Source organism: Lissotriton helveticus, chromosome 3_1 (genome assembly GCF_964261635.1).
Source record: "Lissotriton helveticus chromosome 3_1, aLisHel1.1, whole genome shotgun sequence".
Lineage (NCBI taxonomy): Eukaryota > Metazoa > Chordata > Amphibia > Caudata > Salamandridae > Lissotriton > Lissotriton helveticus.
In genome coordinates, this window is record NC_136061.1 from 803,388,518 (window position 1) to 803,412,010 (window position 23,493).

General features: G+C 46.4%; 1 protein-coding gene across 3 annotated transcripts in view; it reads right to left on the minus strand.

Annotated features, from left to right (window-relative positions):
- The window catches only part of ABCC8 (ATP binding cassette subfamily C member 8), a 1,340,683-nt gene that overhangs the window by 237,157 nt on the left and 1,080,033 nt on the right, over positions 1–23,493 (minus strand). For all 3 annotated transcript variants that reach the window (XM_078681060.1, XM_078681061.1, XM_078681059.1), the window contains one exon: positions 11,240–11,397. In XM_078681060.1, coding sequence (XP_078537186.1) covers positions 11,240–11,397 — 158 coding nt within the window. The remainder of the gene's footprint in view (positions 1–11,239; positions 11,398–23,493) is intronic.

Below are 23,493 nucleotides of genomic sequence, written 5' to 3' on the forward strand. Positions count from 1 at the left end.
CGCAAAAAAAGTCCGCGAGTTTGTGGGAAAATCCGCAAATTTGCGGATTTTTTTGCGATTTTGCACGAATTTTGAGGACCGCAGATCCACAAAATTCGCCCATACTTAATTAAAATCCGGGATAGAGGCTGAAAGATCGGAATCATAGCCTGAATATCCCGGACTCGCTGCTCGGGCGGATAATCCCAAAACCGTGTCGAATTCAGAACCGCTCCGATGAAAGGGAGCTTCTGAGAGGGACTCAGGTGCAACTTCGACACGTTGATGGAGAACCCCAGCAAATGCAGGAGGTCGGCTGTAGTCTGAAGGTGGGTGACAACTGCCTGGGGCAAGCCCGCCTTCAACAGCCATTCGTCGAGGTAGGGGAAGACTGACACCCCTGGCCTGCGCAGGTGAGCTGTGACCACAGCCATCACTTTCATGAACACCCAAGGGGCCCTGGTAATGCCGAAGGGGAGCACGGCAAACTGAAAATGCTCCTGGCCTACCGTGAACCGCAGGTAACACCGGTGGGCCGGCAGGACAGGGATGTGAAAATATGTGTCCTGCAAGTCCAAAGCTACCATCCAGTCTCCAGGGTGGAGAAGTGTGGCTCAATGGTTAGAGCGGCAGACCCTGATGCAGAGGTCTAGCCCGGGACCAGGGTTCAATTCCCCGCTTCGGCGGGTCTTGGGCTCAAAAAAATTCCACGGACCTGATAATTCTCGCCTCGGTGCCTATTCCAATCATGGAGTCCACTCTGCAACTCTGGGCAATAGCTTGCTTAATCTCCACAACGGCCCCCACAACGCTAAGGATGCCTGGCCTCCACCTTGGGGGTGCCCAGGAGTACACACCTCACAGGGAAATCCAGGATGGGTTCCACAGCGGTATTCGTACAAGCGCCTTGAGACCCTTGCGGGTGAGTAGTGCGCTATACAAGTATCAATTTACATTTACATTTACAGGGTTGAGGGCTGCCAAGACCTGAGCCAGAGTCAACATTTTGAATTTCTCCTTCCGGAAGAAGCGATTGACATTCCTGAGGTCCAAGATGGGGCGCAAGCTCCCTTTGTTCTTCTTGGGGACCAGGAAGTAGTGGGAACAATAACCACATCCTACTTCTGGCCCAGGAACGCACTCGATGGCCCTCTTGGCCAAGAGGGCCATGACTTCCTGTTGGAGAAGTGCAAAGTGATCCCCCGACATGCGATGGAACTGAGGTGGCATGGCATGGGGGTAGACTCGAAGGGGAGGGAGTAACCCCTCCGGACGATTTGTAGCACCCACCTGTTGGAAGTGACCGAATGCCAGTGGGGGAGGTGATGTTGAATCCTGCCACCCACTGGCATGGGGTGCACTCAAAAGGTTGGTCTAGGAAGGCTTTGAGGTCGATGCTGCAGTAGCGAAGGTGGATTGACCTGCACGCTGATCCCATGTGCCGCCGCAGTGGTCTCCATGCCCACGGCCCCACTGAGTATGGTTCTGTGCAGGCTTCTGACTGAATGATCGGGCAGAAGCGCCCCATCCTTGGCCACAAAAGGAACGAAAGGTAGACGTGGCCAGGCTTGAGGTGGAGGGACCCAAGAACTTGGCTGAAGGCAGAGAGTCCTTGAAACGCTCCAACGCACTGTCTGCTTTATTGCTAAACAGGTGAGTACCATAAAAAGGTATGTCCATGAGGGAACTCTGGCCGTCCCCTGAAAACCCAGTGGACCTGAGCCAAGCATGGTGACGCAGGGCCACTGTTGTGGAGATCGCTCACCCTAAAGAATCCGCGGTGTCCAGCCCACACCGAATGGCGAACTTCGCTTCATCCTTTCCCTCCGCAACAGCTTGGTAAAGTATAGCCTGAACCTCTTCCAGGCACTGGGGCAGTGTCTGCGCCACTGTGTCAAACACAGAGTGAGAGTAGCAGCCCAAGAGGCATGCAGTGTTGACTGACCGCAGCCCCAAGCTGCCAGAGGAAAATAACTTCTTGCTGCTCCAGCTTTTTTGATTCCTTATCAGGCCCTACTGGGAAGTGGAGGCCTGAATGACCAGGCTCTCCGGAGTCGGATGATTTGTCAGAAAAGCCGGGACCACGGTGCCGGGCGATGACACCTGGCCACGTTCTTATCAACAGGAACCCCTGTGGATGACCTAGATCAGGTGCCCATCAAAACTTTCGTCACGGCCTCATTAAACGGGAGCAGAGGTTCCATAGAACTTGCCACCGGCTGAAGCACCTCAGTAAGAAGGTTGGTCTTGTAAGTGACAATAGGCAGATCAAGGGCCTCAGCTGCTCTACAGATCACCACAGTATATGTGGCGCCCTCCTCCATGAAAGCGGGAGGAGACATAAATCCAGGCTCGGAGGAGAGGTCAAGGCCACCTGCATCCTCCGAGTCCTCCGCCCACTCATGTTCAGACTCGCACTGCCGTGCAAGAGGGTCTTCCGACCCCTCCCAGTTCTCCCCCTCCTCCACAACCCGTGGCACAGGCGGCAGCGGCGGGGAGGCACAGGGGAAAAAAAATGCTCCAATGGCGCCGATCCAGCTCCATGTCCCAATTAGGGTACCAAGCCAGAGCAAAATTGCCCGGAATTTTGGGCAAGGGCGGAGGTGGGACGAACGGAGCCCATGGTGGCACCGGGAATGGAGCTGCAGGAGGCGTCAGGGCCGGTGCTGCTGGCGAATGACACTGTGGAGCCAGGGCCAGAGCCGCTGGCGGAGGACCATGCGGCGCTGGGGCTAGAGCGACCAGCGGGGCAGACAGCGGAGCTGGTGGCTAGCAAGGGCCCTCAATAGGGACTGCAGGGCCCGAAGGTGCACGCGGCGGGAGCCAAAGGCCTGAAAAGGCAGTCCATGGCAGGCAAGAAAATCTTGCACCTGGGCCGGAGTTGCCGACAGTCCCGGATAGGGTGGGTAAGCCGCGGGACTCCCAGGCTCCAACGGAGCCGCAGGGTAAGGACCCCTGACCCCCTCGTCTGTGTCCGGAGACCGACAGGGGGACGTCGGAGAGCGAACACGCTTTTTCAACTTTTTCTTGTGACATCTATTACCCGATTCTGAGGATGAAGACTTTGACCCCGAGGAGTGATGATGATGGCTCCGCGGTTGGTCCCTCGAGTGAACCCTGGACCTCGAACGGAGCGGAGATGACTGTCTGGCCTGCAGTAGCTTTCGGGACCGCTCCTGCAAAGCCTTCGGAGCCATGGCCAGACAGTCGGAAAATAACCGGGAGACATAGTTGCGCTCCACACAGTAGATACAGACTCCACGGGGTCGGCCACCAACATCGTGCGTTGACAAGCCCCGCAGGATTTAAACCCAGGCATCTCTACGTGGCACCAGGAGTCAACGACTCAAAGAAGTAGAGACAAAAGTCTCAAAAAGTTAGTCTCAAAGTGACTAGGGTATGTACTCTAACCGGATCTGCGCTTGCTGGAGCGGAAAAAGAAAGAACTGATGTCAGCGCACATGGGTGGTGCCTAAGTAGTCTCCGTGACGTCATCTCGTTGCTTACGACGCCAGCGACGGATGCGGAGCCACACCACGGAACCTACCGATTTGTAAGGGTACTGCTGACGAAAAACCTTCGGGATCCAGTCTGACGCCTGGGGATATTCCAAGGTAAGGAATCTATCACTAACATGTCTCTTTCAGATACCAATTAATTATACAAACAATATATAAAATATTTGATCAAAATATGATATAACTAACAGAAAGATAATTTAAAAAACTATATTATTTACAACTATATTATTGAACGCGATATTGATGACTCAATATTACACAGGCCTGTGTCCAATTCAAAAAAACTGGGTTTGGCTGCAAATCCTCTTTTTCAACCAGTGGATTTGTCCTATTTTTACCCCAGGCCTGTGTCCAATTCAAAAAAACTGGGTTTGGCTGCAAATCCTCTTTTTCAAAGTATGGGTGTATGCTGGCCAGCGGAACCTTTGTCACACTCCCAGGTCGGTTGGATTACTCCCAATTGGAATCTGGGGGGGTGTTGACCTGAGGGAGTCGAGGGGCTGTTAGGGGAGGAAGTGTATAGTGTAACCATTGATCCGAAAACAGATGCCCATTTCCTCTTCTCTGGAGGAATTACCGCTATTATCAATTGATATAGCGGGAGCCAGTATGCCCCAAACTTCTAGTTCTTATCTGGGAGCTGACGGTCCTCCGGTGGGCTTGCCCCCCTGTCCTGCTCCTGTGAGCAGTGGTGCTGCGTCTGCAGGGGACACTGATCTTAGGGTCGCCAGCTGGAATGTGGCTGGAATTACTAGGAAGTTACAACTCCCAGACTGGAATGCCTTGGTAGAGGAATATGCTATATGCATTTTCCAGGAGACCTGGAGCGTGGTTCCTGTGCACAGAGCAGGTTATGCAACCAGCTCTATCCCGGCCATATGCTCGTCCTCTAAGAAAGGACGACCCTTGGGTGGTCTTTTAATCTGGGTGTTAGTGCCCCTAAACTGTAGGATAGTGGAGTGTCAAACAGGTTGCCCTGACATTCAAAACATCATCTTAAAAGACTCTTGTAACCGAGCAGTGCTGAATATTTTTAATATTTATGCACGCAGTACCAAAGGGGGTAATCATTCACCAACTATCAAAATACTGGAGGGTCTTCTAAAAACAACTCCCTATAAATCTTGCACTATGGTTGCAGGCGACATTAACTGTACATACGAGCCCTTGGGCTCGGATGTTTCCTTGCACCAGGACGAGTTCGATAGTGCAAGGGGGATTCCAGGCCTAGAGATACAACCAATCAGAAGGTGGTCGCAGGTGGCCCTCCAAGTATACTCACTTTCTATTGAATTTGAGCTATGGGCGGTGAATGGTAGGACCAAATCAGACAAGGAGGGGGCTCACACATATAATAGACCAAACCACACATCGCGTATTGACTATATCATGCTCGATGTGGGTTTATGGAGAGAGCTAAAAGACATGGTCGTAGTTCCAACCATAGAGAGTGACCACAATCTACTCTCTCTTACATTGGGGTGTTGGTGGACACCAGGAAGGGAGGGTACACCCACCCCTCGTCTGGTGGGACTGGGCGAATCGCAAGTTGCCCCCTGCGGGAGGCGACTAAAGTGGGAAAAACTTTCACTCTCCAAGAAGAGTGTTGAACAGGTTATGCTTGTCCTATCTAAAGCCCAACAAAGTTTAGAAGCATCGCTGGGGGGAGTGGGTGCAGCCTGTGGGGAGTTTCGAACTTTGACAGAGACCCTAACAAGTTTATTTACTGTCCCATCAAGTGGCTGGGAGAGAAAATCTAAGCAAACCCAAGCAAAGGGATGGTATACCCACACATGTAGAGTTTTAAAAACGAGGCTGGTAGAAGCAGTAAAATCTAATTCCCCATCCAGAGTGAAAGAGGCAAGGAGATTGTACTCCAGGTCAATCTCTGTTGCAAAGAGGGAATGGGAGGAAAAATTTTGGGAGGACCTGCTAGTGGCCAGTAGAAACAAAGACCCAAGAGGGTTCTGGCTACTCGTGGGGAAGCGTAGCAAGCCCGATGACACCCTAAGGACTTGTAATATTCCCTCCCAGTGTTGGGCCAATCATTTTGGGGCACTTTATGCACTTGGAGAAAGGGTTTCGCTTGAAACTGTTCCCCTATCACCCTCCCTGGAGTTAGATAGCTTAGATCTGTTTACCCCTCAGGAGGTTGAGAATGTCATTCAGTGGGTGGCTCCCCGGAAGGCGGCAGGACCAGATGGTCTACCTGGAGACTTGCTGAAGGCTTATCCATCGGAGTGGGGGAAAATAATATCGGCAGTTCTTAATGATATTATGAAGGGTGGGCCGGTCCCCGATTCTTGGAAGGGGGCAGTGGTAGTCCCCATTTTCAAAAAAGGTTGCAGGAATAGCCCTGGGAACTACAGACCTATTAGTCTCCTTGACTCCTCACAGAAAGTAGTGGGAAAGGTGCTCCTGGGGCGTATTCTGCATTGGGTCAATGAAAATAGAATACTCTCCGACTACCAAGCGGGGTTTCGTACAGGAACAGGAACCGTGGAACAGGCGTTTAGGTTGGCCCTTATCAATTGGAAGGTGGTGGTGCTGGGCAAGGGCAGTCTTTATTTAGCCTTTATTGACTTGAAGACTGCCTTTGACCTAGTACCACGGGGACGGTTGTGGGAGTCTCTATACAAAATGGGGATGCCTCCCTATATCTTATCCCTGCTTATTAAGTTGCATGAAGGCAATTTTGCCCAGGTACGGTGGGGGAGTAATGGTGAGACAACAGAGAAGATCCCAGTGTTAAGGGGTGTGAGGCAAGGGTGTGTGTTGGCCCCCACCCTGTTTTCGTTGTACGTTAATGGGGTGGTTGATTATCTCCAGAAGGAACCGGCTGACGCCCCTTGCTTGGGGGGTGTACGAGTGCCGACCCTGCTTTTTACGGACGACACTCTATTAATTTCGAAAAACCCCCAAGGACTCCAGAAACTACTCAACCGCTTCCAGAACTTTTGTGACGCTCGAGGTCTTGTCATCAATGTAGACAAAACAAAGTACTTAATTCTACATCCCCCGAGGAAGCTCGGAAGCCCTCCTGCTCTTAATTCCATACCTCTGGAGAGAGTTTCCCAATTTGATTATCTGGGCCTTCGATTAACAGATAGCATGAGCTGGTCTATGCATATAGAAAAAATGCTCCTAAGTCACAAGAGAGTGGGTGGCGCTCTGTTGAGAGAATTCCGGGAGTCACCCAGACACAGAATAGCGCCAGTCCTCGAAATCTACAAAGCAAAAGGTGTTTCGGCGGCCCTATATGGGGCGGAGCTATGGGGACATGAAAACCTGGACTCCTTGGAAAAAGCTGAGAATAGGTTTTTGAAGGACCTCCTTTGTCTGCCCTCAAGTACACCAACAATTCCCGTACTATTAGATACGGGCTGTAAGAGCATTAAAAATCAAGCACGTCTACGCCCGCTCTTACTGTGGTCCCGGATCTGGAGGGTGGAGGAACTGAAATCCTATGCAAATGGATTAATTGAGATAATGAATATGGCTGGCTGGGCCAAAATCAAATGGCTGAGGGACACCAAGAAACTACTATATGACCTTAGCCTTGGTGATCATTGGAGCGCAAAAACGTCACCCCCAAAAGACGCTTTAAAGAAACTCTACTGGGACTGGGCTGCAGGTCAGCTAATTATGAACTCTTCTCACTGTAATTCCACGAGATCTTTTTTGCTCCTAAAGGATATGACAAGATATGAACCCTATTTTGATTTTATCACCCTCCCAGCAGATAGGGCACTGTATTTTAAATTTAGAGTGGGTATTCTCCCAATTGGTGCTTTTACATCGAAATGGAAATCTGGTGCTCCTCTGTCCCCGTTTTGTGCCCATTGTCATACTAGACCAGAAACGGTGGCTCACATTTTGTTTGAGTGGCCGGACTACCTAAGACCAAGGAAATACTGGCTCAAGCCCCTTTTGTCCAACATGGGAACACGCAGTCACCTGGTTGCCCTTCGTATTTTAATGTCAGATACCTCTCCTGCTATTGTTTGTGGTGTCTCTAAATTTTTAAAACAATTTTGGCTGATTCGTTCCAAGAGGCTGTCAATTTCTGTTTAATTGTTTTCTTAACTAATTTATTCGGGAGTATACCCGGTTCTTAACTTTTTATGATGTATGCATTGACTAGCTGGATGTCTTGGAATATTCTTATTGTATGTAATTTGCTTTCAAGATACTTGTTTATCGAATAAAAGCTTACAACAACGACTCAATATTATGTCCAAATACTTCCAACAAGGGCATCAGTCCTTTGAACAGTGAAGAAATAGCTTCCAGAATGCTCTTCAGTGGAGCCAAAGAAAGATCAGGGAAGCTGATGAACGTGCCACAGCTGGTTTAGGGGTATGATTCTGATGTGCTATTTAGAGAGGTGTGGCTTATTGGGTGTGGATCTCATTGCTGGTATCCAGCAGTTTGAGTTCACTCTGGGATGGGAGTTCAGATTGTGGTAGACATTTGACATCCAGTCCTGGAGACGGGTGATATCCTTCCACTGACTGACTAATGTCCTTGATTGCAGAGACTATCACATATAGTTTAGAGCCTTTGAGGAACCGGTGAATAATAATGCCGTAGGGAAGTGAGTTCTCAGTGGAATGCAGCAGTTCATGAAGAATTTAAATATTTTCTCGGTGATATATATACATATGTATGTATGTATGTGTCTGTGTATGCACATATATGGTATTTTTATAGTGGGAATTTAGCCAAATGCAGCAGAGCACTGTACATGGTCAAAGGCAAGCATAAAGTCACTGAGAAGAATCGGTGTTGTGGAAGGTTATTGCATTTTGATATAGAATTCTTTAAAGAGGTGAGTTTTTAACTCTTTCCTAAATTGGAGCACCGTTGGGATAGGGGGACGTTGTTCCAGACCCTGTGTCCATGAATTAAAAAAAAAACTCCTGTCTTATTTGTTCCTTTTTTGCACTTCTTAATCTGCAGTCGGATGACATGGTGAGCTCTTCTGCAAGATAAGTGGGGGTGCTGATCAAGATGGCTTTGTAAATGTGGGCAGGTGAGAGGAGACAATGGTGTTCCATAAGGATGAGAGTGATGTGATAATATTTCTTCAGGTCCTTGATGAGACGTGCTCCAGTGTGTAGAATACCCCTAAGGACTACCAGTGTGGAGTCTGGGAGGCCATGGAGCAGGGCATTACCACCATGCAGATGTGAGAGTACAAGGGCGTGAGTAGCAGCTGTGAGGTCACTTTCTGGAAGAAACCCGTTAGACTTTCTTTAGAAGAGAGAGCAGGCACCGGGTTGTCTTTGATTTTTTGGCAATGTGATGCTTGAGAGTGAGGTTGGTGTCCAGGATGAATTCAAGTCACATTACATTTGGAGAAACTTAGGGTTTGAAGTTGTGAAGGTTCATGCAACTATGCCAGGTTTGTACTGTATCTTTTTTGTTTTTCTTGGCAAATAACAGATGTTCTGTCTAGCTTAGGTTGAGTTTCAGACAGGCATTTGACTTCCAGGTCTAGATGATGACCAAGCAGTGTTTGAGGTATTGGATGTCTGAAGCAGATGAGACTTTCAATTAGAGATGTGTATCATAGGCATATTGAATTCTTGATGCTGCCATCAGTGAGTGGAGCTACGAAAGTGGCTCTATGTAAATGTTGAAGAGGACTGGAGACGGTATGGAATCGCAGGGGATTCCACAGGTACTATGGATCCTTTGTGATGTGGAAGTGCCCATGTGAACAAACTGGTACTGGCTCTAAAAGTAGGAAGAGAACCACTGAAGGACATTCAAGACTTCAGGGTGTGTATGAGGCGAATATAGCACCTTACATTGTATGCGTTTACAATGCATGCGATTACAACTTGGTCGTTACAACAACTGCATTGTTACATCACAGTACATTACAACGCAAGTCGTTATATCGACTTGCTGTAGGGGGTTCGCTGGACTAAGGAATAGTATTAGTTACTATTTCGACACCAGTGTGCGCAACAGTAGGGAAGGTGTTTGAATAGTAAATTATACCATTCCTTAGGTTATTGCGCCCCTACAGCAAGTCGATGTAACAATCTGCGTTGTAATGTGATGTAACAACGCGGTTGTTATAACAACTGCATTGTAATCCTATGCGTTGTAACGCATGCAATGTAATGGCTGTTTACCGTATGAGGGTAGAAATATGCAAGGATTGTGTTCTGCTAATGCAAGGAGGATACATTCAGTCTTCAGTGTTCAGTGTTCATTTTAAGGTAGGCACTTGGCAACTTGACATTCATGCTTGGGTATGGATGAGGAGGACTAGCCATGATCAGTTTTCATGATTGTGGAGATGTCAGGAATGGTTACTAACCACTTAAGTACTGGTAAATCCTGACTTTGTGGTTAGTCAGAATGACTACTAGGGACATTGTGAACTGCAAGGGAGAGTGAATAGATCATACTGTTACTCTCCAAGCCATAGGCAGATATTGGGGTTTCAAGATGATCATAATGATAAGCTGCCATTGGGTGGAAAGATCAGGCAACAAGTGTAGAAGAGTGTTGCCAAATATGTGATAACAGGGGGTTGACCAAGCCTTGATGGCTAATAGTATTAAACATGGCTGAGAGATGAAAAAGGACTGGTGGCAGGAGTCCATGTTTAATTTTGATGGGAAATGGTTGTTATGACTTGGGTGCTTTCTGTCCTAGTGATGCAGTGTTGTCTGAAACTGGAATCAGACTCCTGTCGAAAGAAAGTGGTGTGGTGGTTGCTACCTTCTTGGTTATATTTCAGTGAAATTGTATGTGCAATTTGCATCACAATTAATCCAGATCATTAGGGCTGAGGATTGCTTCTTTAGTATTAGAATCATGCATTTACAATGTCATAGAGAGATATTAGTGCATTTGTGGAGAAAGATTTTGAAATAGTGGGCTTGGTGCCTGTGAGTATGTTGGCAAAGTCTGTATGTGTGAGCATTCTGAAGGATAATTTTATACAAGGAGCATGGTGGGATGGGTGATATGATGATGAACTGCTTGGTGCTGTTAATATGGTTCTTGATTGTATCTATTTTTCTGTTGGTAGAGTCATAAATGACACTCATCACAATGACTCTGCCTCATTCCTATGCCCCAGATAACTGGGGCATAGGAATGATGCAAATTGTGGCTGCTTTGTAGAGGGCTTTGCTTCTTAGACAGGCAAATGCAATAGTTGACTTATTATAGACTAGCTTATGATAGATAATGTTGTCTCATAGTGCTGACTGTGATATTGAGACTTTTGCAAGAGTATTAAAAAGTGTTAACATTGCGAAACAATTTGAATTTTGTGGCATTCGCTTTTTTTGATTGTGGTGAACTGAACTTAAGTCTTAGGTGCGTCAGGGTACAAACGGATTCTGTTTGAGAGAGGGCAGCTTAAATAGATTTAAGGCTACTATTCAGTAAGTCGAAAAAGCGTAATTGGCTATTGAGTCACTTGTGCATGTCAGGGTAATGAGTCCCCACTCTGTTGATGGGAAATTATTGAATGATTAGTACTAACAAGTGTTGCTTTTTGGTTGCCCTTGTGGGTGTTTATTCATGATTTATCTATGAAGGATGATGGAAGAGATGGAGGAGATGTCAAAAGCACTGACTGACACATAATTCAAATGCAAAGGAATACAAACAATAAACGTTTACTAACGCACACAAGGTCTTTTGGTATAATGTTAGTGTATATCTTTTTAATTCAGACACTGAAAACTGGTTTCTGTTATTACCTTGAAGCCACTCTGAAGTATTTTTGAATGAAGTAACATATGATGCCAAGAGGTGCCAGGGAAATCAGAAACACTGGTGTAACGTAGGAAATAACAGCCAAAGCAGAAAAGCACAGCAAGGTGGAACGACTCAAACATTCCAGTGTAGCAGGGATATGCTGAAAACAGAAACAAAACAAATGTAAAGTTAGTTATTCTTTTCTTTTTCGCATTTGTAAACCAAAATATATGCATATGAAAAATCTCAAAAGAAAATATACAACACTACCGTCCGGCCAGAAAAGAGGGTGGAGCCATGGCTGCGCCATCCTGGTGGAAGACCATCTGCACTGTTTATAGATCTGCCTGGCAGGGATCCCAGTGCAGTGAGGGGATCTTCCATAGATCCTGTAACAGCACTAAAGATTTGCCTGCTGGGTACCATGTTTGAAGCTTCTCTTGGTAAACCTTTTATCTTTAGAGAAGAGAAGAAGTAGGAGTTTATTTTCTCTAAACTCAAATGGCCCAAGTGTTCAGCAAGTTTTCTCCCTGCTCATGGAGGCCATTCTTCAATTCCCTGCCAGTGTCCTCCAAGCATTGCGTGGCAGATGCTTTCAGAGAAAATAAGTGACAGTATACCCACCCTCATCAGGGTAGAATGAACATCATTAGCCATACAGTGTCTTGGTTAATGGGTGGCCCGGTAAGAGGTTTACACTGACAAAACCAGCAGAGGCTCTGACAATGTGCACCATCGATTTACAGCACATGTGTTGCTCTGCCAAACCTGGCATAAAGAACTCAGGGTGTTTAGCATTAAGCATTTGTCCTACATGCAAAATTAAACAGTTAAAGGGAACATCACACTTTTTTAGATCTCAGCTAGTCAGTGCATGCGCTGTCTTAATGAGGCATGTTGTATATACTTTGTGGGCTTCATTCCGCCCATAGTCTTCTCATTTGGTGGATTCATCATCACTCTCCCATTCTTTCTTTCCATTTGCCCATGACATGCATGGGTTATGCCTCTTTTTGTGTTTAGCCCTCCCCGAGAGCATGAACCTCTTACTACTATCCATCTGCTACTCCCATTTTAGAAACTGTTTTAGGAATTACTTTTTGATTTGAATGTGAGCACTTCACATAAGCGCTCATGTTTACACTGGCTCCAAATGATGTTTCTATAAATAGGTTTGCAAATCTCATTCTTATCTTGTCACATTTGCTTTGCATTCAAAGACCGAGAGCAAATGACAGACGCTGTTTTCCAAGGGCACCTGTTTCATCCCCTAACACCAACCCGCTTCACTGCTTGACCGATCCATGCTTGTCTTTTTGTTGTAGCACTCCACAGAGTACTTGAGTTTTTACAATCTCTGTCTCAAACTAAGGTCACAGCATACGGAGCTGAGGCAGCTCCAGGTCCTTCTATGTTAGTATATGAGATGGTTGAACTGGGTATAATTCTGGTTTAGGTGTCCGCATCACATTGAACATTTATATTAGTTATCGGTTATTTCAGTGTGCACTCTGGCAGGGGATTTTACAGGAATGGGCATAGCTTGAATTTCACAAATACACCTCCCCCTCAGTTGGGCTCACCTCTGCTCCAGTTGTATAGTGGCACAATGTACTGTTGCTCCATTTACGCCGAGCAGAGATGTACTGGGTTACATTTTGTGCACTTAAAATTAGGGTGGTCTCCATGGTGTAGACAGTCCAGTTGAGCCAAATAGAGAGATCCCAGTGGTATTTTGACCTATCAACAACACGCATAGCAACTGTGGGCAGCCAATTTTGGTTTGGAGGCTTAATGGAGACACCATCTTAGTTAAAGTTGCTGTATGAAGTTGGCAGCAATCTTTGAATGCATAGGGTTACAATGTATTTCATAGTACCAAAGTACAGGCCATTCTCTTCTGCATTTGAGGCTGGACTTCTGCACTGTTATATGGAAAATAGTATAAGCGTTTTAACTTCTGGGTACATTAACATGAACCATTTTCTTAGCATTGGTTTTCATGATGATTTACAAGTTTAAACTTGGTAAGGAAGCAACCCCCTGTCCATGCCCTTTTGTGGCTTGCTTTTTACTTACGTCACATTGCCCTTGATGTTTCTCATTTTATGGTGATTCTGCATCTCCATAAGCATGCCTGCTTCATTTAGCCTGTGGGCGCAAGCTGCGGCAGACGTTTCACCTTCAAAGAACATGTTCTGAGAACTGATGCCCTGGTGCTCCCTTTTTGGGAAGTCTGCCAGGGGAGCAATGTTGTCAAGAGTACTGCTTTTTCTTCATTCCTTTGTCTACATTCTTTGTTTCTGGAGCAATAAGGTTCTTGTTGTTACCACTGCCGATTGTGCTAAAATGCTTTCATTATATGGAATTGAATGTTGATAGGCTGACAAGTGCAGTAAATGTTTGCATGTTCTTGCTAAGGCTCTCCTATGTGCCAGTCCTTGCTTGTCCTGTTCGCAATGCATAGCCTCCTTTCGGACTCAGGGGTTATAGCTCTGACACACTGCCATGGCACCTTTAAGGATATTTAATTATAAACCAACATCTCATTTTCGATTGCAATTCAATATTGCCATTGATGTATTAACTCTGTTACTAAGTTATGATGACCGTGAAAGGCAGAGCAATGTTCTTGGTATGTGCAATGTGGAGTAACTATTTATTTATGGTAGCCCAGATGGCGAAAAGGGGACGGTTTTCATCAAGAGTGTGGAACTTTAGCAGGTCTAATTGTAATACTGCCAGTGGGACATTTTCTCTTTATGATTGTGAAGGAACATTTGCATTGCCCCACATGGGTCGACAGACACGTGCCAACATTTAACTGACGCATGAACCAGGCATCCTTAACACATGGATTTCCTGCGTACGTGGCTGCAGGTCCTCTAGACATAACGGAATGTGCACTGGTTTTAAATGTGTTGCTACTAGAATTTTACTCTGCGATTGAGGACATGTATATGTTTAAACATTTTATTTGTAACTTAAGTACTCCGATTGGGCATTTCAGACAGTCTGCTGCTGTTTTATTTATACAGAGAACAATTCTTTTTCCTTCTGCTCCATTATATGAATGAACAATTTTATTAACAACTTAAGCTGGCTGTTCTTGCACATTTAATCTTTCTTTCTGCCCAGTAGAACCACATAAAGAGATGGCCGAATTGTCTTGCATAGTGCCTAGGTGTTGGTACTTTCTTGTTGACTGTTGCGGTGGCCAAGCCAGGCAGAGTCTAGCACTCTTGTAAGGGTTAGGTGATTGCACTCACTGTATAACCTGCCCTCACCCTTGGGTAGCTTGGCACTGAGCAGTCAGGGTTATCACAGAGGCTATGTGTAAAACATTGGCACAGCACTCTTACACAAAACATACACAGAGCTTCATAAAAGAGACTTCACACTAGATGTATGTAAATAAAGATTGTATTCGATACACACATTGATAAACATAACATGACATCATGTATTTCTGGGCATAAATCACACTTGGAAATATTACTAGCAGTACAAGGCCCAACAGTATTGAAATGAAATCAGTAATATGCACACATTTCCATAAGAAGCACCCTTGCACACACAGGCACTCTGCAGTTACTTAACCTGCTTTTGATCGCTCTCTGAAGTGTTCTTTGAACCCAGCCACATACTCTCACCACCTAGACCCGATCCAGTCGATACCACCTGGCAACATGAAGTCGCCGGGCTCGGTGATGAGAGGGCAGTTGATTAGCCACACTGAGGGCAAGGCAGAACACAAAATGAATGGGGGTGCATCTGAACCTGCACCCCACGGGAAGTAATATACAATGTCTGGTGCTCTTTGATCCAAGTTGCACCAGACAATCCAGTCACAATGAACCATGAGTCACGTTCTCCGTGCCTCCCTGGAAATGAGGCACAACGTCTGGTGCGCGATGATACGAGTCGCACCAGCCAATCCAGTCACATTGATCCAAAAGTTGGGTTCTCCCTACCTCACTGGAAAGAGACACACCGTCTGGTCAATCAACCTAAAGTCTGGTTCACCATGCCTCCCTGGATATAAGGCACAATGCCTAGTGTGGGATGATATGAGTCGCACCTAACAAATACAGTCACAATCAACCCAAGGTCGAGTTTGCCGTACCTACTTGGAATGAGGGACAACATCTGCTGAGCGATGATACGAGTCACACCAGACAATCCATTTACTATCAACCCACAGTCATGTTCACTGCACCTCCCTGGAATGAGGCATAAAGTCGGCTGCGCGTTGATCTGAATCGCACCTGACAATCTGGTCCCACACACACAGTCACAAGTTCAGTAGTACTGCACAAGGTAGAATAAGGCACTACTATGGATGCGCCCTTCTTCTGAGGGTAGCAACCAGTAAATCAGACACTGCACGCAATGAGCATGCAGTTGGCGCATCGTACCATAGAGATGCATCATGGACGACAAAGCAGGACATGCTGAGTCCCACAATCAGTGAATCTGCTTACAACCACCACTGCTCACTCATTGTTTAGCCTGCTAAACTTGCGCATTGCATTTTATATTGCCTACTCTGTTGTACTCACCGTATTTGGGACTTAATACCCACCGGTCCCTCCCCTGTCCACCACCAGCCATTAGCGGGCTGTTTGTGTGGAGGGAGCCGAGACTGGCGGGGACCCACTTCCGGCATGCCGTGCTCCTCCGCCATTTTGGGTGAATAGACGGTCTAGCTGTTGGAAACCTTGCACCAGTCCAGTGAAAAGTGGCCGATGGCGCGGAAGCGCAGCGGACGCACGCAGCGGGCACGCCAAAGGCAAGCCCGTCTGCGCCCGTCCACGCCAGTTCGCTGCCAGACTCCAGACACGGTGCTGCCCCCGCTAGAGATAGGCTTTCTTACACCTGCAATGATCTTCTCATAATCAGGAGGGCGGTGATTAACTGTAGACAGCCATGTAGGGATATAATTGGGGGCCGTTTGTGTTGCAATCAGTGCGGCTTTAGTACTGCACCTGCCCCATCTCCTGGCTGTCACCTCCTGCGACCTAGCAAGCATATCAGCATTCTCAATTTGAATTGTCGCTCCTTAGCTAAACACCATGCTGATGTCCTTGACCTACTAGCGGACACTAGCCCCGATGTTCTCTTCCCCAGGGAGACATGGCTCTCGGATGCCATGACTGCTGAGCCAATTCTTGCACTTCCCTTAGGCTATTGCATCCTTACTTTGACCAGGGAGTCCAGAGGAGGGGAATTGCGGTTATTTTTAAATCCTGTTACCCCTGTACCTTTGTTTCACAGGCTGTAACAGGTTGTGAATGCGCACATTTTAAGATAGCTCTGAGCCCCAATTTCACAATGTCAGGTCTCCTGGTTTATCGGCCCCCGGTTCATCTAGAGACTTCAGGACCATCCTCGCAGAGTCAGTCAGTGCACTAGTGGTTAACGCGGCTAACTTTACCGTTACCGAGGATTTGAATCTCTATTTGGATAACCACGAAGACACAGACATGATTAACTTTGTAGCGGACTTAGCGGCTTGCCAGCTTGTGCAACTGGTATCAGGCGATACGCACATTGCCGCCCACCTTCACGACCATTCCCTCACTGACAGTGCACACGTCCATCCCCATGGGATGGTCAGATCATCATCTTGTCCCCATGTCACTCCAGAGTCTATTCCCATCACAGAGTAAGGATCGATCGACTTCGCTCAAATGCCCATGGCACAAATTGAACTGGGAACTCGACGCTTACCTCATGGCTACCTGCTCCAGTCTTCCGGCAGATACCAACGAGGCTTATAGGGTGTTTTCCGATTGGATTAAACAGCCATTAGATAGAATAATTCCAGAGAAATTTTCCTCTAATCGTAAATCCAAAACCAGACCATGGTACAAAGATGAGCTGGCAGAGACCCGCAAACATTGTAAAAGATTGGAACGCGTGTGGAGATGGGATTTTGATCCCGCCGCAAAGGCCATCTACTGGATGGCGATTAAGAAATACCACAGGGCCATTCAACTGGCCCGTGCAACCTATTTCGCCAAACAAATCCGTGAAAGTGACAACCCCGCAAAAAGTGTGTTTTCACTACAGTCTAGCCTTCAAACTCAGCAGACCGTGGGTCCAACCATTCAGTCTAATGAGCAGTGTGAGGACCTGGCCACCTTCTTTGTCAATAAAGTGGATATCATCTACAGGTCCTTCCCTTTGACTCTTAAAAACTTACACACAGCCCGGGGTTCTCCTAATGTTAACATCATGGATATTTTTCCACCTATCCCCGAAGAACAGCTGCAAACACTGTGCAACAAAGTTAAGTCTGGTTCCCCTTTAGACCCGCTGAGACCTGACCAATTTAGGAAAATGCTTCCTACTATTTTACCATCTATGGGTCAAGTGATAAACGGGTCACTTGCCACAGCCACCGTGCCCAGGGCATGGAAACAGGCCATGGTGGTACCCTTAGTAAAAAAAAACTCTCTCGATCCTGCCAAGCCAGAGAACTATCGCCCTATCTCTCTGCTTCCCTGGGCGGCAAAGATTACTGAGGCCTACGTCAACTCCCTCCTGTCGGATTTTCTGACTAGGAATAACCTGCTAGACCCCTCCCAGAATGGCTTCCGACAAGGTCACAGCACGGAATCTGCTCTCCTGGCTGAGACGGAACATCTCTGGTCCGCCCTTGACTCCAGCCAAACGTTGGCGCTGATCCTGTTGGATCTGAGCGCCGCGTTTGACAAGGTGTCCCATGCCATTCTACTGCGCCGTTTGGAGGAGGCTGGCATCACCGGACCGGCATTGGAGTGGCTTGCCTCCTTCCTCGGGGAGAGGTCATTTGTGGTGACAGTTCCCCCGTTTGCCTCAGGCAGACACCTCATCAAACAAGGGGTGCCACAGGGCTCTTCTCTCAGCTCTCTGCTATTTAATCTCTACGTGCAACCTCTAGCCGCTGTAGCTAAGAGCAGAGGACTGACCATGGTCTCCTACGCTGATGATACCCAGTTGGTGGTGGCACTCTCTAATTACACCGAGCAGGACGCCCTTAAGTTTCAGGGCGACCTAGCGGCAATTGCCGAGTGGATGACCGCCAACTGTCTCCAATTTAATGCCAGCAAGTTGGAGGTACTACTGGTGGGAAAGGACCATGGTCAGTGGAGTAACCGGTGGTGGCCTGCAAGCCTAGGCCATGCCCCCCTCCTAAGGAGGCCGTAAAAAATCTGGGAGTGTGGCTTGACTCATCCCTCAACTTTCGAATCCACACCAAAAAGGTGGCAGGTACCTGCGGGGGCTGCAACAGCGTTTGGTTTTTTTTGACGCCCCTACTCACCAGATCATCATCCAGGCATCTGTTCTGTCCAGACTGGACTACGCCTCCTCTTTATATCTAGGGTCCAATAAGGCAGAAATTCTGAGGCTTCAAAGGGTACAGAACGGGGCAGCAAGAACCCTTCTAGGTCTGCGCAGGTCCTGCTCTGTGTCTAGTTCCATCTGGCGCTTACACTGGCTGCCTGTGGCCAGGAGTACTGAATTTAAGGCTCTATGTATTGCCTTTAAAGCAGTGAAATTGTCTTCTCCCAACATCCTGGCACAACTCCTCCTGCACTATGCTCCCTCTCGCCATCTTCGCTCACAGAGTCAACATCTGGTAGTTGTTCCCCGAACACAGAGAGTCCGTGCTGGAGGCCACTCATTTCATAGTAGAGCTGCCCTCCTTTGGATCACACTCCCTGCCCACATCTGGGGCCTCAAAAGCTATCTAGAATTTAGGAAGGCCATTAAAACCCACTTTTTTCGTGCACCATAGTTTCTACCTCTGGCCCTCCGTCTTTTCGGTTGATTTGCTGTCAGAGCCGGGACGCCCCTTCGCTGGGGCAGATGTTTGCGCTCTACAAGTAATGTTAGCATAACATAACCAATGAGATGCCTATGTGTGCTGAGGCCCCACGATGCAGAGGCCACACTCCTTAGATGCAGGTATGGTTTGGGGTCTTCGCAAAAGACAATCCAATCTCCAGGCAAAATACTTAGTACCACGCGCACACCAAGCTGCAGTTAGGACCCAGTAGATGAAGTAAGAACTTGAGAGGGCACCACTCTCCAGGTGAAACATGTAGATGGTGTAGGACACTCATGAGAGGTCTTTGATGTCCCTGAGACCTCCAAAAAGAACAGGGGGAAAGCCAACAAGCCCATGGAGAGCACATTTCAGGGTGCCACACAACAGCAGGTAGTCCTTCCAGGCCAGCTCCTATTCATGCAGGGTGCACGGTCCCTTCCAATGACAGTCTCCTTCTTGTGCACAACATATTTCTCTGGCAGTATGCCTCACACAGTCCAGGATCTTTGATCCAATGTCTCCACAAGTGTATTTCTGCCATGGTACCAGAAGTTATATTGTTGTGTGCCTTTGAAGTCGGGGGTGGTTCAGAGGGTTCCACCTTGAACCACTGACGCCTCCCCTAAATTTCAGTCCTGTCTGCCATGAGGCCTTGGAAAGAAGATCTTAATCTTTAGTGGGGCCATGATCTGGCCTACCAGAGTCTAAGTGTCAAAACTTCTTCCCCCAATCTATCCAGCCAAGTCCTCAAATGGCAGAAGTCTGTTGTTTCAGTTGCATTCCCAATGTTTCTGACAATATCTGGGAAATGCACCGATGTGCTCCCCTAGCCTTCAGTGGACTAGAGTCAAACTATAGGGCACACAAAAGAGTTTAGCACAGAGAAATGACTACTTTCTAGAAGTATATATTAAAAAGACAGTGGTTTCTAAGTGGCCAAAGAGGTCCAATGAGAAAATGCACAAGTTGCGCAAAGTTTGCTCTTAAACAATATGCCGGTATTTACGTGGGCATATAGGCAATTTATGTCAGGAAAAACAACAAGCTAAGTATTTCAGCGGGGACCAGGAAAAGTTTGAATGACACACATTTATTGTAATAACATATTAGATTAAGTTCACATGCTCACACAAAGTGACAGCAAGCGTGTGGTGAGAAGTGGAAGTGACTATTAAAATATGTACATCACATTGACAACAAAAAGAAGAAACTCCTAAGAACTAATTTTTTTCACTAAATGGAGTTTGTATGTTGTAGGAAGTCGACGGCGTTTCAATCTCATATATTAGAGATCATCATCAGGACAGTGGGAGTGTGAGCAAGCGGAATCTATAAAGGTAACATTGAATTAAATAATGGGGGGTCCCGGATACATATATAAACTTTATAAGGAGAAACAGTGCACAACCGTAATGCTGTGATCACCTCAATTACATCAAAAGCTAGTTACTTGCAGAGGGCCTGAAAAATGACATATCATGTAAAGAACAGACAGTGCAATTTATGGAATTGGCTTTACTGTAGAGTAAAGACATAAATGGCACTGCTTGTTCTTTACATGATATGTCGTTTTTCAGGCCCTCTGCATTTAACTAGTTTTTTACACCTAAACCAATCAGGTAAGCACCACTTCCTACCATATGTCGGAAGGGTGCACATGCTTTCATACTGCATTACAGTTGGAAAGTGCCCAGAGTCATAAGGCCATGAAAAAAGAATCAGCAAAAAATAGAAGGAAAAAAGCAAAATGTTTTAGGGAAATCCCCTAAGAAGGGCCATGTCCAACACTGGAGAGGATTTTTACAATGATATTGTGCAAAGCGACCCCTAAATCAATTTTAATGTGCCAAGCTGCATCATTTAAAAAATGCAGAGATGCGTCTATTTACAAGAATATTGCACAGCCCTGTGCTCTCCCCTGCGCGGTCGCTAAAAGAGCAAAAGTGCACCAACACAGGCATCCTTGCACCATGGGACAAGGTTGCCCGCGTTGCTGGGATGATTGTGTTTGTGCAGGAAGGGATACCTTCCTGCACGAAAACAATCCTTAATGGTGTTCTGCTCCTTCTGTGTGTATGCTGCAAAATGCAACACACATAGAAAAAGCAAAAAAACGAGGAGAAATAAAAGTGTTTCTCCTCATCGCATCCCCTTGAAATGCGTTAGTTTTTTGCGCTGCCTCAGGTTTACCATTCCTTGTAAATCTGGGGCAGCGTCAAAAAGCCATGGGTGATGTGTGAGAACACTCACAGCAACACCCATGACATGGCCCTTCAATGCAGAATACTGTGTGAAAGAGGGCCATATTTACAAGGCTGTGTAAAGCCACGCAAAGTGGCTATGTGTGTCCTTGTAAAAATGGGCCAGCACACAGCGCTACCAGAGCTTGTAAATATGCTCCTAGGTCTTTTGGTCTCCAATTTATAGTTGTCCTCACACCCGCAACAGTGAAAGGTATGCCCAAGAAACTATGGCCTAGTGGTCCAACTACCTTCCTTGGCATCAGAGCCCAAGGTTTAAATCCCTAGCTCGGCACTAGAATGCTTGACTCGGGTCAAGTAACTTTATCTCCTTCTGTGTAAAATTATATTTACCTATATAGCCTCACAAACTAAAGCTGATGTCTTATATTTTACTACTTCGTACAAAAATCTTTTTGGGTGATCATGTGCCTGACATATCATGTCACTGCTTTACAAGCATGCACACAAATGTTGTTCTGTGTGTTATGCACCCACGTTCAAAGCTAATTTCACTCTCCATCTGCCGTGGTAATTTCTTTGTATTTGCGTTGGTCGATCCTGCATCCTCCCAGCTTGCCCACCTTACGCTTTCCTCACCTCCTTAGCTATCATCTGCTTTAGGATGGCCTGGCAGTCATGGGAGTGCCTACACATAGCCACTTAATGCATTACCCTTCACCCCCTGGAACTGGCGGTAGATACCTTACACTGCCCCAAAGGCCTAATGCTAAAAGCCATTTGAAGGGCACCACTGGACTCGGTCTCATCCTGGATTCACCGGTTTCTTTCGCTGTTTCTAATTCTTGTCAAGCAGAATTGCATCGTTTGTACATTCATCAAGGGTTCGTCTCCTGGTTTAACAACTCTTTGGCCTTTCCTGGAGCCCGGCATACTTCATAGGAATTTACGTCCAGCAGAGAACCTGTTTTTAATTCTGAGGGCATTGACAGCTGGGCAGGCCCATTGATGGTGCAAACGTGACCACATTGCTAGCATTTTAAAAGAAGAAAGTGAGAGATTCATTAATAAATGATTAGGAAAATCTATTCGCGCCCCTTTTACAATAGGAAACAAACAGGTACATGCATCATTGTTGCCGTTTGCGATTCCTTAATTGCGAAAATTAAGAAATCGCAATTAAGGAATAGCAAACGGCAATGCATGAAAAAATCGCAATTTTTTTAGCGATTCCTTATTATTCCTTAATTGCGATTCACAATTTGCGAATCGCAATTAAGGAATCTCTGCCCATTCATTCCTATGGGCCAAAAGGCCCATAGGAATGAATGGGAAGACAATCTCAATTTGCGATTCGCAATTAGCTAATCGCAAATTGAGATTGCGATTTCAAGGGTGCAGGGGTGTCCAAAGGACACCCTGTTGCACCCCTGAAATCAATCTATGCACAACATGACAGTTTGAAAAAAGCAAAAAAATTCATTTTTTAGATTTTTCGCAAATTACCATGAGGTCCTACCTCATGGTAATTTTTTCCCTCCTAATTGTGAATTTGCAATTGTTAACGATGTCATGCATTACATTTAAGGAATCGCAATTGCGATTCCTTAAATGCAATCGCATTTTTAGAAATCACAAAAAATAGCGATTTCTTGTATTTTTGTTTGATGCATCCCAAATAGTGATTTAGGAATCGCAAACGGCCGATTTTTGCGATTCGCACCGTTTGCGATTCCTAAATCGCTTGATGCATGTGGCTAATAGTACCAGCAAAGGGAAACAAACACTCAAAAAGAAAATCATTTATAAAACCTTACTTTTTTGCATTGAGGTGTGGTGACAATTGTGCAGGCCTTGTTAAATATGTGAGTTCAGAATACAGGGCAGGCTTGGTCATAGCGCTTTTTCAGCCATGCTGCTATGCAACATGGCTAAAAGACATTGACAGCGCCACTAGCTCTCGGATTGCCGAGACCTACTGGTATAGCCACTGCTTGTTACCTTATCCTACAAAAGCTAATACACATAACTCCGTAGCTCATTTAACAGTACTACTTTCCATATCATACTCAGTACAATCATCTACCAGGCACTCTTTATGGGCATATTTGACAGCTGCAAAAGTGTTCAATAGCTTCTTACTGTATGTTCAGCAAAGTCCAATCAATTATGCAGCAATAATATCAAAGGGATTACACAACCTCTGTGGTTATCAATTTGTGTGACTGTCTTGCTT